A 13,723-nucleotide genomic window follows, 5' to 3' on the forward strand; every position below is an offset into this window, starting at 1 on the left:
TTCACATTTGGCATTTTAGTAGCAACTATTGTAGTGGAATCAGCGAGGTGGTTTGTATGAAGCAGTACCAAATACTGGGAGGACAACTGGAGGTCTCAGACACCGTAGCAGAGTTATTAAAATAAGGTGCGACCAGACATGCAACCTTCTGAGTATAACTGTCCTGTCTGGCCAGTGAGGAAATTGGATGTCAGTTTATTGTCACCAGTTAAATAAGTACACCCCTCTGTTAACTGCTGCTGTCCTGGTGGAAAGAAGGTCACAGGGAGACAAGAAATGGTATGCTGGAATAGATCAGGCCAACGCATTCTTCCCCATTCCCCTGCCACAAGAGTCACAGGACCAATTTGTCTTCACATGGGAAGGCAGTCAGTGTACTTTTACCAGATTGCCTCAGGGATATGTGTACAGCCCTAACGTGTCAAGGAATGATGGCGCAAGACCTTGATGCATGTACTCTCTTGCCTGATATCCACTATGTCAATGACGGCATGCTAAAAAGATCCACCAAGGAGGGGGATCTGAAGCTCTGGACATGAGGGATGGGAGGCGACTCCACAGAAAATATGGAGGCTGGGCCAGTCAGTAGAGTTTCTGGGTATCCAGTGAGTCGCAGGAGATCAAGTAATCCAGGACAAAGTACAGAATAAGATAACTGAGAGGGCCACACCTTCCAATAAGCAAGAGACCCGAAGGTTTGCGGGGCTATCGGGCAGCAGCCAACTGTCCTGTTACAACTCTTATACAAAGTAACAAGGAAGAATGTGACTTCTGAGTGGGTTCCAGAGAAACAGCAGGCGTTTGAGCTGCTAAGGAAGCAGAGACTCCTGCCCTGTCTCTGGCTCCTTGTTTACCTGGAATGTCCTTTCAGCCACCTGTATCCTCACATCAGATCACTGCTGTGTGGAGTTCATGGCAAAGACAGATCGGCTTTCTGGTTTCCTGTGCTCTACCTGACGCAGCTGAATGATACAGGACCTTTGAAAGACAAATACTAGCCAGCTACTGGGTGTGAGTGGAGATGGAAGTCATCATGAGACCCGACCTCCCTATTATGACGTGGGTGCTCTCGGAGAGCTCCTCAAACAGGGCGGGGAGGGTGTAGCGAGCTTCTTCTGTGAGGTGGAGGGGGCACATTGAAGTATGGGAAAATAAACGTTTGGAGAGAGTCAGCAAGTTACGCGAAAGTGTAGCCAACATGTCTGTGGATTGAAACCGTACCAAGACTGCCAACCCCCACACCAGTTCCTCCTCTCCTGTTAAATGGGGCATATTATATAAGGACAGTTGTCTGAAGCAGATAAACGCCATGCCTGGTTTATGTATAGCTCCATTCGCGGGAAAGCTGGTGTCCAATGGGTGGACAGCAGGTGCAATGAGCCCAGTCACAGAAATGGTTTTGCTGCAGTAGGGAGAGGGCTGTTCCAGCCCGCCAGCTGAACTGGTAGTAGTCACCTGACCATTGTAGCTTGAAATGAGGCAGCTGCACGTATACACATTGCGAATGGAATGGCTGTGTGGCTACAACGAAGCTGGCCGGTATAGTAAAGCCCTTGTGGGGACAGACACTCTGGGAAAAGATCTGGGAGGCCGCCCACCAAATGAAAAATCACTACGTTTCATGTAGATTCTCACCAGAAAGACGCCCCTCTATCCCCTACCTTAAATAATAAAATGGATCAGTTCGTTTGGGTATGGCAGATCAACAGTCCTGAATTCCACGCGCTGGGACAGTGGCCATTTAACATGGCTAATTATGATTTGAGTATGATCGAGTTGATCAACAATGAGGTACATGACTACCTGTATATATGACTAAAGAAGTTATTACTGCATGTGATATTTGTCAGCAAGTTAAAAGACGAGCACTCCCTGGGAAGCTGACTACCATATTAAAAAGGGGGCTGGTTCAGCCGAGGTCTGGCAGATTGATTGCACTGGACCCTCGCCATAGCAGCATAAATTTAAATATTTGCTTACCATGGTTTGTTAAAGGCAATTCTTTATATAAAAGTTGACCAGGATCATTTACCGAAGGGATTGCAGAAGCTAATTAGTTATTATGGGGACACTCAAGAACTACAACAGGATAATAAGTCTCATTTCTCAAGACAAGCTGTGAAAGACTAAGCTGCCAATAAAGGCATTCATCGGGTTTATCAGATACCTCATTACCCCAAGCACCTGGGCTGATTGAAAGAATTAATGACATTTAAAACAACAGATTTGTTTATTGACACTAACTCACACCTTACAGGGGTAGCAGATTATCCCCAGCCCTGTATAATCTGAACAACCCCAAGGACAGCCAATTGCTAAAATGATCAAGTATACCCCAGAACCAGAGAAGGAAACAGACTCTGAGAAAGGGCCCCCATGGTAGGAGATAAAGTATATGTGCACATTTCAAATTCTTCATTTTGCAAGGAGGAGATTGTAGCAAACGGAGACAGTAATACTTACTAGATATCAGTACAAGGGAAAAACTATCTGGTGTGTTTAAACAAGGAGAAATTGACCAAAGAAGAATGATTTAAATCTTTGTAAGACTGGTAATAACATATACTCTGTTTTCTCCCAGATGAAATAACAGCCCTGGAATTAATCGTGTCAATAGCATGGACCCTCTCCTGAGTAGAGGTCACTGTCTGGACATGCGAGAAAAACATACAAAGAACAGGTATAGAAGAAGATGCCTTTTGTTACAACACACACACACACTCATGACATTTAACCATGATTAATTGCAATTGGGCTTACATTATTCAAATTAAAGTGTGGTACCAGGGAACAAATAATGGATGTGAAGTAATCATATTAGTTTGTGTTTATAGTGCAGTTTATTTGAGCTTAATGCTTAGATAGGATTTGTATTATAATTCCATAGTTTAACTATGCTATAATAATTCTGGTTAATTTGTATTTATCGTAATTTTTGTATAGTACACCAATGAGCAATCAAGGAGTGGATTGTAAGGAAAAAGTTAAATGTGATTCCTCCTTGGTATATGTTAAAATAAAATGGAAGTCTTCAAGACAAAATGGTGTTTGCTTGGGGTGGGATTGTTTTGAGAAAGTACAAGAGAACTAGTTGACAGCAATTTTTTGAGAAAGTCAAGGAAGTACAAGTCTGTAGCCATAATAGTGGAAAAAGGTGAAAAGCATGTTTGTCTGGGCTGGAGGTCATAAGAGATGGGGGGGGGGGGGGGTTGCAGCTGATACCACAAAGGGGTGGAAAAATACTAGTGTAGGAGGTTTGAATGGTATAAAAAGGGGCACTTTCTTTTTGCAAATGGGAGAGTTTTGTCACAGCTGTTGCTAGTGCTAAGAAGATAGGTGGAAGTACATTGAACCAGAGTCAGAGAGAACACAGGCACATGCAAGGTTGTCAGATCTGTAGCCCCCCTCTACCATTACAGAAGTCGGCTTGTTTAGCGGAGATTTCTGTACTACTATTACTGTAGATATTTGCTTTCCTTTCTGTACTACATTCGTGCTGGTTTGAATAAAGTGTTTTCTTGTGGCTTTGAATACATTTGTTCAGATTGATAACATCTCCATGATCTCCATCAGCACAGATGCACCACAAGGCTGTGTGTTTAGCCCCCTGCTCTACTCGTTTTATGCCTGTGTGGCCAAGCATAGCTCTAATGTCATATTCAAGTTTGCTAACAACACCACTATCATAAGTTGAATCAAAAGTGCTGATGAATCAGCATATAGGAGGGAAATAGAAAATCTACCTGAGTGGTAACACAACAACCTCTCACTCAATGTCAGCAAGAACAAGGAGCTGACCGTTGATGTCAGAGGAGGAAACCAGAGGTCCTCATCGGAGGATCAAAGGTGGAGAGGGTCAGCAACTTTAAATTTCTCTGTGTTATTTCTGGAGACCTATCCTGGGCCCAGCATGTAAGTACAGTTACAAGTAAAGCATAGCAGTGCCTCTACTTCATTCAGAGTTTGCAAAGATTTGACATGACATTTAAAACTTTGATAAACTTCTATAGATGAGCAGTGGAGAGTGTATTGACAGGCTGCATCACAGCTTGGTATGGAAACACTGATGCCCTAAATGGAAAATCCTACAAAAAGTCGTGGATATGACCCAGTTCATCAAAGGTAAAGCCCTCCCCACTACTGAGCATATTTTCTTGAAGCGTTATCACCGGAAAGCAGCATCCATCATCAGGGACCACCACCACCCAGGACATGCTCTCCTCTCAATGCTGCCACCAGGGAGAAGGTACAGGAACTTCAGGAGTCACACCACTAGGTTAAGGAACAATTACTACTCCTCAGTCATCAGGCTTCTGAACTACAGGGGATAACCTCACTTAACTTCACTTGCCTCATCATCAATGCTCCCACAAAGTGTGGACTCATCTGCTTCACTGCAGTGGGGCCTGGGTCCTAGTTTGAGGCACGGCCTGCTGTTTGGACAATCTAAACACTGGCCCAGATAGACTGTAAAGGCAGGGTTTTGGGACCAGAGGCAAGATTCAGGCCGATATTGCTCACTCTCCTGTGATATTCACTCCTCTCTCCATGATGCTGAGGCTGTAAGACTGCCCGGGCTGCTGTGTTGCATGCCTATGAGTTCTGCCCCGTTAACATGATGAAGTGAGTCTCAGGCTTGGGCCTACTCCAGGGATTGCTCGCTTCTACTGTTTGCACAATTTGTGTTTTTTTCCCCTCTTTTGCTGTGCATTGGGTGTTGGTCTTTATTTATTAGTTTCTTTCTAGTTTCTCGCTTTGTAGTTGTCTGTAAGCAGACAAATCTCAAGGCTGTATAATTTATACATTCTTTGGTAATAAATGTACTTTCAATCTTGAATCTTTGAAATAAGGATTATGGGGAAAAGGCAGGTAGATGGAACTGAGTCCACAATGGATCAGCCATGATCTTATTGAATGGCAGAACAGGTTCAATGGACGAGATGCCTACTCCTGGTTGTATTTCTTATGTTCTTATATTTAAATATAGTTGCCTTTTGTTCTAGTATTTTCTGTTTTATTCAGGGGCTTGGGCTGGGAGCAACAGAGAATAATGAGTATATTCCTTTATGGACATTATGGTTGCTGATTAAAATGGATCCACACTTAACCTGTTAATTAATCTTTCTTTTTTTTAAATAGGCAATAATCAACGTAATTTATACCAATTTTGCTAAAATCGCTGACTGCAGAATATTAAGTGAATGCACAAAGCATGTGGCTTAGATGTGGCAACAGTAACTTAAGCTTGATAAAGTGATATGAATTTTATTTCTTCATGTGACATTTGGTGGTGTATTTATTGTACTCATTTTCATTTTGTCATGGATCATCTAACTAGATGCGCACATAGAACTTTTGAAATTAGCTGAAACATCAGCAATGTGAAAAGTCACTGTTCCCCATTGAGGATTATTCTAATCTTAGGTCATTAGAAAGTGGAAGAGGTAGGGAAATGGATGCTTCAATCACTATCTTTTGGGCAAGGAATTGTTTCATTTATTCATTTCCAAACAAAATATATGCAGCTCTTAAACACCGAACATTAGCATTTGGAAGAAAACTGGAACATGAAGAGTCATTGTCATAGAGTATGACAGCACAGAAATAGACCCTTTGGCCCATCTAGTCCATGCCAACCAGATCTTCTGCCTAGTGCCATCGACCCACACCTGGAACACATCCCTCCATATCCATCACATCTATGTACTCTTAAAAGTTGAAATCTAACCCACACCCAGACTTCCAATGGTAGATCATTCCACACTTGCATCACCCTGTTAAGTAAGAATTTCACCCTCAGGTTTCCCTTGATATTTCACCCTTAACCTATGATCTCCAGTACCAGTTTTACCCAAACTTAGCGGAAAAAAGCCTTCTTGTATTTACCCTACTTGCACGTGTCATAATTTTGCATACCTCTATAAAAACTCCCCACATTCTCTTCAATGCTCCAGGAAAAAAAAATCTTTCTCAATGTTTCCTTAAAACTCAGTTTCTCAATTCCCAGCAACATCCTTGTAAATCTTCCCTGTACTCTTTCAATCTTATTGATATCTTTCTTGTAGGCAACCTGAACTGCACACACTACTCCAAATTTGGCCTCATCGATGTCTTACACTACTTCAACGTCCCAAGACTTGAGTAGAAATCCCTCCTAGTCATGATCACCAGTAATGTAATAGTGGATTTGACATGATTTAGCCAATCAGAAGCAACCTCTGATGATTCAAAATCTATCGACCACATGAAGGCATATTGAAGAGTCAAAGATTTGGAAGTCCTAATTTGTATACATACTATAAATTGCTGCTAGTACCTTTAACCATTCCTCTGCTTGTTCCTTGCTTTGTACTGCTATTACAAGAGCTTCAGTTCCTGGCTGGGAGAATCTTAGTTCATGTTTTTTGCGTCGACCATCTTTAGGCACATAAATAACATTGCATGTGTTCAGTGGCAGCTCCATGTGAGGCTGATGGTCCTTGGAGCTTTTGTAACACTGAGAAAAGGGAAATGTACATTAGTTTCTTCTTTGAAGGAAACCCTTCAGCACAAAAACAACACATTTTCCTCAACATATGCACCAAATTAACCATTAATGAATAATATGACTTAATGGTGTGCTTTTTGATTATTTAATACAGCAGTGATTGCCAAGTATGCTAAACATATTCATGCATCCCATCGGTTTTCCCAAGATGATGTCTGGAAAAAGCTGTAGGAAGTTTCCCATTAACAGACTTTCATTGAAAGAATTTCTTGCAGAATATTACCTTCAGACACTAAGTTATATCCTCTGAACCGAAGATGTAACAATACTACTTATTTCAAACAGATATAATGCCCTGTGTGACTGTCAATATGATTTTAACATTATTCAAAATATTTAGAAACCTTGTAAGAAATGCTAAGAGATAGAATAATACTACTTTATTGATGCGTTCAAACAAGGAAGAGGTTTATTTGCTGACTTTATGATTTAATCGGAGTATATTTACATTCACAGAAGTGTGTAACCTATTTTATTAAAATAATCTTTACTCATGATAAAACTATACACAATAATAAACCATGCAAAGTCTTTTTATTTGCAGATAATGGGTAAGTAGTGTTAACTTACATTTTTAAAACTGATTTTTAAAACACTCGAAACTAATCAACAAGCTTCAAAACCTGGGTCTCTGTACTGCCCTCAGCAAAGGAATCTTGACTTCCTTATCAGGAGGCCACAGTCAGTATGGGTTAGTGATAACATCTTCTCTTCACTGACAATCAACACAGGCGTACCTCAAGCCCACTGCTCTAATCTCCCTACCTTCATGCCTGTGTTGCTAGGCACAGCTTAAATGCCACCTATACTTCTGCCAGCATAAACATGCTGTTTCTGGCAGAATGTCAGTGGCAATGAGGAGGCATATAGGAGCAAAATAGATTCACTGGTCGAGTGGTGTTGCAACAGTGACCTTACACTCAAGGTCATCAAGACCAAGAATTGATTGTAGGCCTCAGGAAGGGGAAGTCAGAACACCCACCAATCCTCATTGAGGAGTCAGTGGTGGAAAAAGTGAGCAGTTTCAAATTCCTAGGTGACAACACCTCAGAGAATCTATCCAGGGCCCACCATACTGATGCACATCAGTGCTAATGCACCGTTAGGAGTTTGAGGAGATTTAGTATGTTATCAAAGGCTTTAGCAAGTTTCTACAGACGTGCTGTGGACAGCATTCGAACTGGTTGCATCACTGTCTGATATGGAGGTGCATTGCACAGCATCATGAGGTGCCTCAGAGGGTTGTACACTCAGCTAGCTCCATCATGGGCTCAAACATCCCCACCATCAAGAGCATCTTACAAAGGCAGTGCCTCAAGGTGGTGGTGTCCATTGTGAAGAAACCTCACCATCCAGGACATGCCCTCCTCTCATTACTCTGATCAGCGAGGATGTGCAGGAGCCTGAAAAGCCTGAACTCAATTTTTTAGAAACAGCTTCTTCCCCTCTGCCGACAGAATTCTGAATGGTCCATGAATCCGTAGACACAGCCTCGCTATTCCTCTTCTACATTATTTGTGTATTTTTATTGTAATATGGTCCGTTGTGATGCCTGCATGGTACTGCTGTGACAAAACAATGCATTTCACAAATTGTATCCGTGACAATAATTCAAATTGCACTTTTGCCACTCAAGTCGATTTTCGATTTTTTTTATACAGAGATCGGGACTAAATACTAAATGCATTTTACTGTCATAATGGAATACACACGAGTGAAAATTGTAAACAAAATTCAAAGATTTTAAGTTTGATAGGTTAAATTGATTTACAGATTGATTCTTGTTATGTTCACCTTCAACCTAGAACAAAGTATACTTCTTTGCCTTGACATGAATGGGCCTGACCACATATTCTCATTAGCTTCCACTGCCTAACTTGTCAGATTGACAGTCATTTGATTAGTTATTCTACTTTCATGTTAAACACAATTTTGCTTTGAAGCTTTGCAAAATGCTGCCCCATACACCAATTTTTAAAAATTTCTTTTTCTTCCCTATTCCTGTATTTAGTGAAGTCGTAGTAGAATGGTTTTGGAGGAACAAATGGAGTTGACCTGTATGCATTAAAGGTTTGTTAACTAGGGATATCTAAAATATACTTCTGTGCCGTACTACTAAACATATTACAGTAGTTGTAGCTATTGTTGCAGTCCAAAATTAAATCTGCTAACTATTGTCACCTATACTAAAAATATATGTTAACTAAAGCAATGTTCAGAAGCCACAAGTTTTGTGTTCTTTCAATAGCAGAATCAGAATCAGGTTTGATATCACCATCTTCTATGATGTGAAATTTGTTGATTTGTGAAGCCATCAAATTACTATAAATTCCAAAATAAATAACTAGTGCAAAAAGAAGGAATAATGAGGTAGTGTTCATGGACCGTTCAAAAATCTGATGGCAGAAGGGAAGAAATTGTTTTTGAATGGTGTGTGGGTCTTCAGATCTCCTCAGTTATGGTAGTTGACACCCAGAACCTAGGCTGCTCATTCTTTCTACTGCTGATACCCTCAGTAAGGACTGGTGCATCCTCTTCTGACTTCTCCTTCCTGAAGTTCACAATCAACTTCTTGGTATTGTTGAGTGTCAGTTTGCCGCGGCAACACCACTCAGTCTCACTCCTGTATGCCTCCTCATTGCTGTCTGAGATTTTACCAACAACAGTGGTGTCTTCTGCAGATTTATAGATCGTACTTAGCCACACAGTCATGAGTGTAGAGAGAGAGTAGACAAATGGTTTCCTTTTCAAAATAAAAATATTGCTTTGACATGTCTAGCTGAAGTTGGATTTAGGCAATCTTGTTATAATGATCTGAGTTTTATCTAAATCTTAAAGGCCTATATTGGCATATAACTTGGGGTTGTATTCAATGCTGTCAGTGCATTATACCGAGCCCATTTCCTTCTGAGCATAACCATGTAGTTCTCCTGTGGCACTGTTGAGAGATCCAATAGTGAGCTGATTCATTACTACATCTGCATCCTAATTGACTGCTCCATCATCACCTCCAATAAAAATCATATGTTCAGGAAGTGCATGTTTTTACAGTTATGTGATCTTTGAAACTTGATCAAAACCTAATTAATAAAGTAAAAATGATGTATTTTCAGAACACAGGGTTTAAAAATGCACACAGGTTATTTACCTACAGTAATACTCCTGATGTTAGCAACCTTCCTCTTTAAGTAATATAGACTGCACCTTGAACTACATTTCAAAGATTTTTCTCTGAAAAATAAAGGCATTTGGCTGCTTTAACCTCAAAGGAACATTTGATAATGACTCAGTAGTCAAGTGGTTAAAATACAAAAGTGCTTCCATGGTAAGGTGTCCCATTAAAAGTTTGACGTCATCTTACCAGTAGTCGGTTTTCCTTAATGACACAGAGCTGCTTGGCCCACTGCCCAAAGCGTTTCTTTCTCAACAGGAAGGCACAGATGCTGCAGTCTTTCACCAAGTCCATGGAAGCTTCCTCTGATGGCCATTGGTGGGTCAGCTGCTGGCCTTTTCCGTCTTCCTCTTCATCATCATAAGATTCATACGAGCTGCTCATTACATCCGAGTCATTGTCTAGGTGAAGTAATTGGGGCATTTGTTACAACCTAATAGGAGCTCAATAACACTGGGATGAAGAACTTCATGTTCTGCATTTTTATTAACCACATTCTTATCAAATAAAACTGAAAATTATAGAAATATCCAGCAGGTCAGGTACCACTCACAGAGAGAGAAAAACAGTTAAAGTTTCTGATTGATGACTTTTCTTTAGTACCAGAAAAAGTTAGTTTTAAAATCAGTTTGAAGTGATGCGGAAAGGCACTGGAGAAGAGAGAACTAAAGAGAAAATCTTTGATCAACCGGAGACCCGGAAAGAATGAATAAGTGGCGGATAACTTATTGAAAACCAGAAGGGAAATAGAATTGGAGATGTCAAGATGAAAGAAACCAATAGGGATTTAGTCACGAACATTGCTACTTTTCTGTTCTTCTTTATTCTTCTTACATATTTGGGACTCTTATTCTTTTAATCCATTTTATCTAACCATTGATGCACTCCACTATGGATTACCGTAGTACGTTCTATACCATAGTACATTCGAGAGTCTTTTTATCCTATTACTGTCAAATGAACACAATTCTTCATTCCATCTGTACAGGAAATGTTTACACTAATTATATTTAGTTAATTTCTTAGTTTTATTTATTTTTCTTGCTTAGATGAATGAATAATGTTATAAACAATATCAAAGTTCAAAGCAATTTTATTATCAAAGTACAAAGATGTCACCATATATAACCCTGAGGTTCATTTTTTTGCGGGCATACACAGTAAATCCAAGAAACACAATAAAATAAATGAAAAACCACACCCAACGGGACAGACAAACAACCAGTGTGAAAAAGACAACAAATTGTACACATACAAAAGAGAAAAAATATGATAATAAATAAATATGCAAAAAATGTTGAGAACATGAGATGCAGGATCCTTGAAAGTGAGTCCATAGGTTGTGGGAACATTTCAGTGTGAAGTTTGGTACTGGTAAAAGTGACTTTGAATTGTCAAGACAACAAATGAATAGAAATATACAGTACAACTGGGAATGTAATTTGCAGATATTATCAAGCTTGACTGCTAAGGCAAATAGTCTTTCAAAAGTTGTACATGATTAATGTCCTCTGAGGAATTATACTGGGAATGGCATAGATAGAATCATGTCCAAGAGTGAGAAAATGAACAAGAGTATGAATCAAGTTCTTGTTATGAGCCCACTGACTGCAGCACCAGTTATCCTGCACAGAATAGGGTAGAATAAGGCCGGAAAAACAAAAACCCTGTCCACAGGGTCCCCATTCACAGCATTAATCCATCTTTTACTTCAAACACCTTGATGCCTATTCTCAGCAATTTTAATCTTTTGGAAAATTGTAGTTATTTATAATTTTTTAGTTTGATAAATATTATTACCAATCATCATGCTCCACCACCACCTCACCAGTAAGTGTACAGATGTAAAGACCAGCTAAGCTGCATCTACAGCAATGCATCCAAGTACCAAGTACTTGCATTTAAATTCTAGCATCCCATTACAGGAAGAATGTGGAGGCTATAGAAAGCGTGCAGAAATGTTTACCAGAATGCTGCCTGGATTAGAGGGCATGTGCAATATGTAGAATTTGGACAAACTATCATTGTTTCCTCCTGAGTGACAGAAGCTAAGCGGAGACCTGACTAAAGTTTATAAGATTTTGAGAGGTATATTTAGAGAAGACAGCCAGTGTCTTTGTCCCCAGGATCAAAATGTCAATTAGTAGGGGTCAGAGAATATGGTGGGTGCCTGGAATATACTACCAGGAGCGGTGTTGCTAACAGAATCAACAGAGGAGTTTCCAACATGAATATGCATAGAATGGAGCATATAGACCATGTGCAGATAGAAGGGATTAGACCTCATTAGCCTAGTTAGTTTGAATGAACATTGTGAGCTATTAGGCCTGCTCCACTGCTGTATTGTTTAACCATTTCATTGGCTCTTCTCTGAAATACCTGGTCAAAGAAGATGCATATATCAAGATGCTCTTCACTGATTACAGCTCAGCATTCAGTACTATCATTCCCTCGAAGCTCATTACTACAGACCGAGACTTGGGCCTCAGTGCCTCACTATGCAACTGGATCCTAGATTTCCTCACAGGAAAACCCTATTTAGCGTGGATTGGCAACAAGATCTCCACACTTACCATCAGCAACAAGCTCACCACACCCATTTCCACTTCCCTCCTTCCTACTGCGTTCTTTTGACAGTAGCCAGATTTTAGGAAGGGCCAAAGCTTTGTAAAGTTAATGACTGCTCATCAACAATGGCACGGAGACAAAAAATATATCAGTTATTTCTGTTCAACTACTGAAAGCTCTGAATTTCAAAACCAGCTCATTGTAGTCACAGGTTGGATCATCTTACAGAATAGACTTCCCTGAAGACAGATTTTCAAAGGCATCAGCTGCAAGCACTAATTTTGTGACTCTCTACTGTATGTGGAATCTCAGTTTACGCTCTCTCTCCATTATAAGAATGGGAATATTTGGTTCGAATAAACGTGCAGCTAATCTACGTCACTGGCATTTTTTGGACTAAACACTTCCTTTTCACTAACACCTATCTCCTCCACTGGTCAGAATTCTGAAGTGGCAACATAATGCTCAGCTAAGATGAGGTTTGACCTGTTGGCTGAGATAAATTATTCATGGCTGAAGCTGAATGAAGTGAAAAATTCCTTCTAATACATCAGGAATGAGTCACAGAGTGTAAACAGGTCAATTCCAGGTTGCAACCATGTTCTGTTCTGGGTGAGCTGTTTGTAATCTGGACAGTACTCAGGTCTGCAGCTGTGGACCGAGTTCCCAGGGAGTAGTGGCCAACATATCCATCTTGTCAGTCTTCCAAACTTATATTCGCACGTAATGGACGTGCACCAGTCAGGTGCTTGAAACCGGGGGAAGATCTCTGCCCTGACACACAGCATTACTTATGCCAGGGCTACACCATGCAAATGAACAATATAAGAGGAGCAAACACTGAAAAGACTCAGTCAATCAAGCAGCGTTTGTGAAAAGAGAAGGAACAGTCCCTGATTTGAACTGTTGACTGGTTTCCCTTTCCACAGACGCTGCTTCACTGGCTGTGCACTTCCAGCATTTCTTTTCTTTGTTTCAGATTCCTGCTTCTACAAATTTACTTGTTTTCAGTTGAAGAGGAATGATTATCTAATTACATGAATGCTTGTGTTCTCCCATAATCCTGGTGATTGGGTAATTACTGTCAGCATCTTCATAATATCCATCCTCAATAGAATTTGGTGGACTGGAACTGTCTAGAAAAGAAGGAAAATACAGTAAACTGGAAAAAAAAACTTCCACTTTTTAAAAAACTTAAAATATTTTACAACCAGATTAAACAACAGAAAAGGAAAGTTATAAAGTGCCTCTTGCAACCCAAGATCTCCCACGTTTTGCAGACAATGAGGTGATTCTGAACTGCAGACTTCCTTGGAATACGTGCATAGCTATTTTCCACAAACTACAATATTATAAACTCCTACACCAAATTTATTTGGTTTTAAATTTGCCTGCAATCTTTATTTCAGAATACCAGATCAAGTAATTCATGAAAT

At 40.1% G+C, this 13,723-nt stretch overlaps 1 protein-coding gene across 4 annotated transcripts in view; it reads right to left on the reverse strand.

Annotated features, from left to right (window-relative positions):
* The window catches only part of LOC132405409 (actin filament-associated protein 1-like 1), a 188,715-nt gene that overhangs the window by 57,581 nt on the left and 117,411 nt on the right, over positions 1-13,723 (reverse strand). For all 4 annotated transcript variants that reach the window (XM_059990180.1, XM_059990179.1, XM_059990181.1 and 1 more), the window contains exons 6-8: positions 13,325-13,423; positions 9,909-10,120; positions 6,317-6,496 (exon numbers count right to left, since the gene is read on the reverse strand). In XM_059990180.1, the coding sequence (XP_059846163.1) occupies positions 6,317-6,496; positions 9,909-10,120; positions 13,325-13,423 (491 nt within the window). The remainder of the gene's footprint in view (positions 1-6,316; positions 6,497-9,908; positions 10,121-13,324; positions 13,424-13,723) is intronic.

Source organism: Hypanus sabinus, chromosome 15 (genome assembly GCF_030144855.1).
Source record: "Hypanus sabinus isolate sHypSab1 chromosome 15, sHypSab1.hap1, whole genome shotgun sequence".
Taxonomy (NCBI): Eukaryota; Metazoa; Chordata; class Chondrichthyes; order Myliobatiformes; family Dasyatidae; genus Hypanus; species Hypanus sabinus.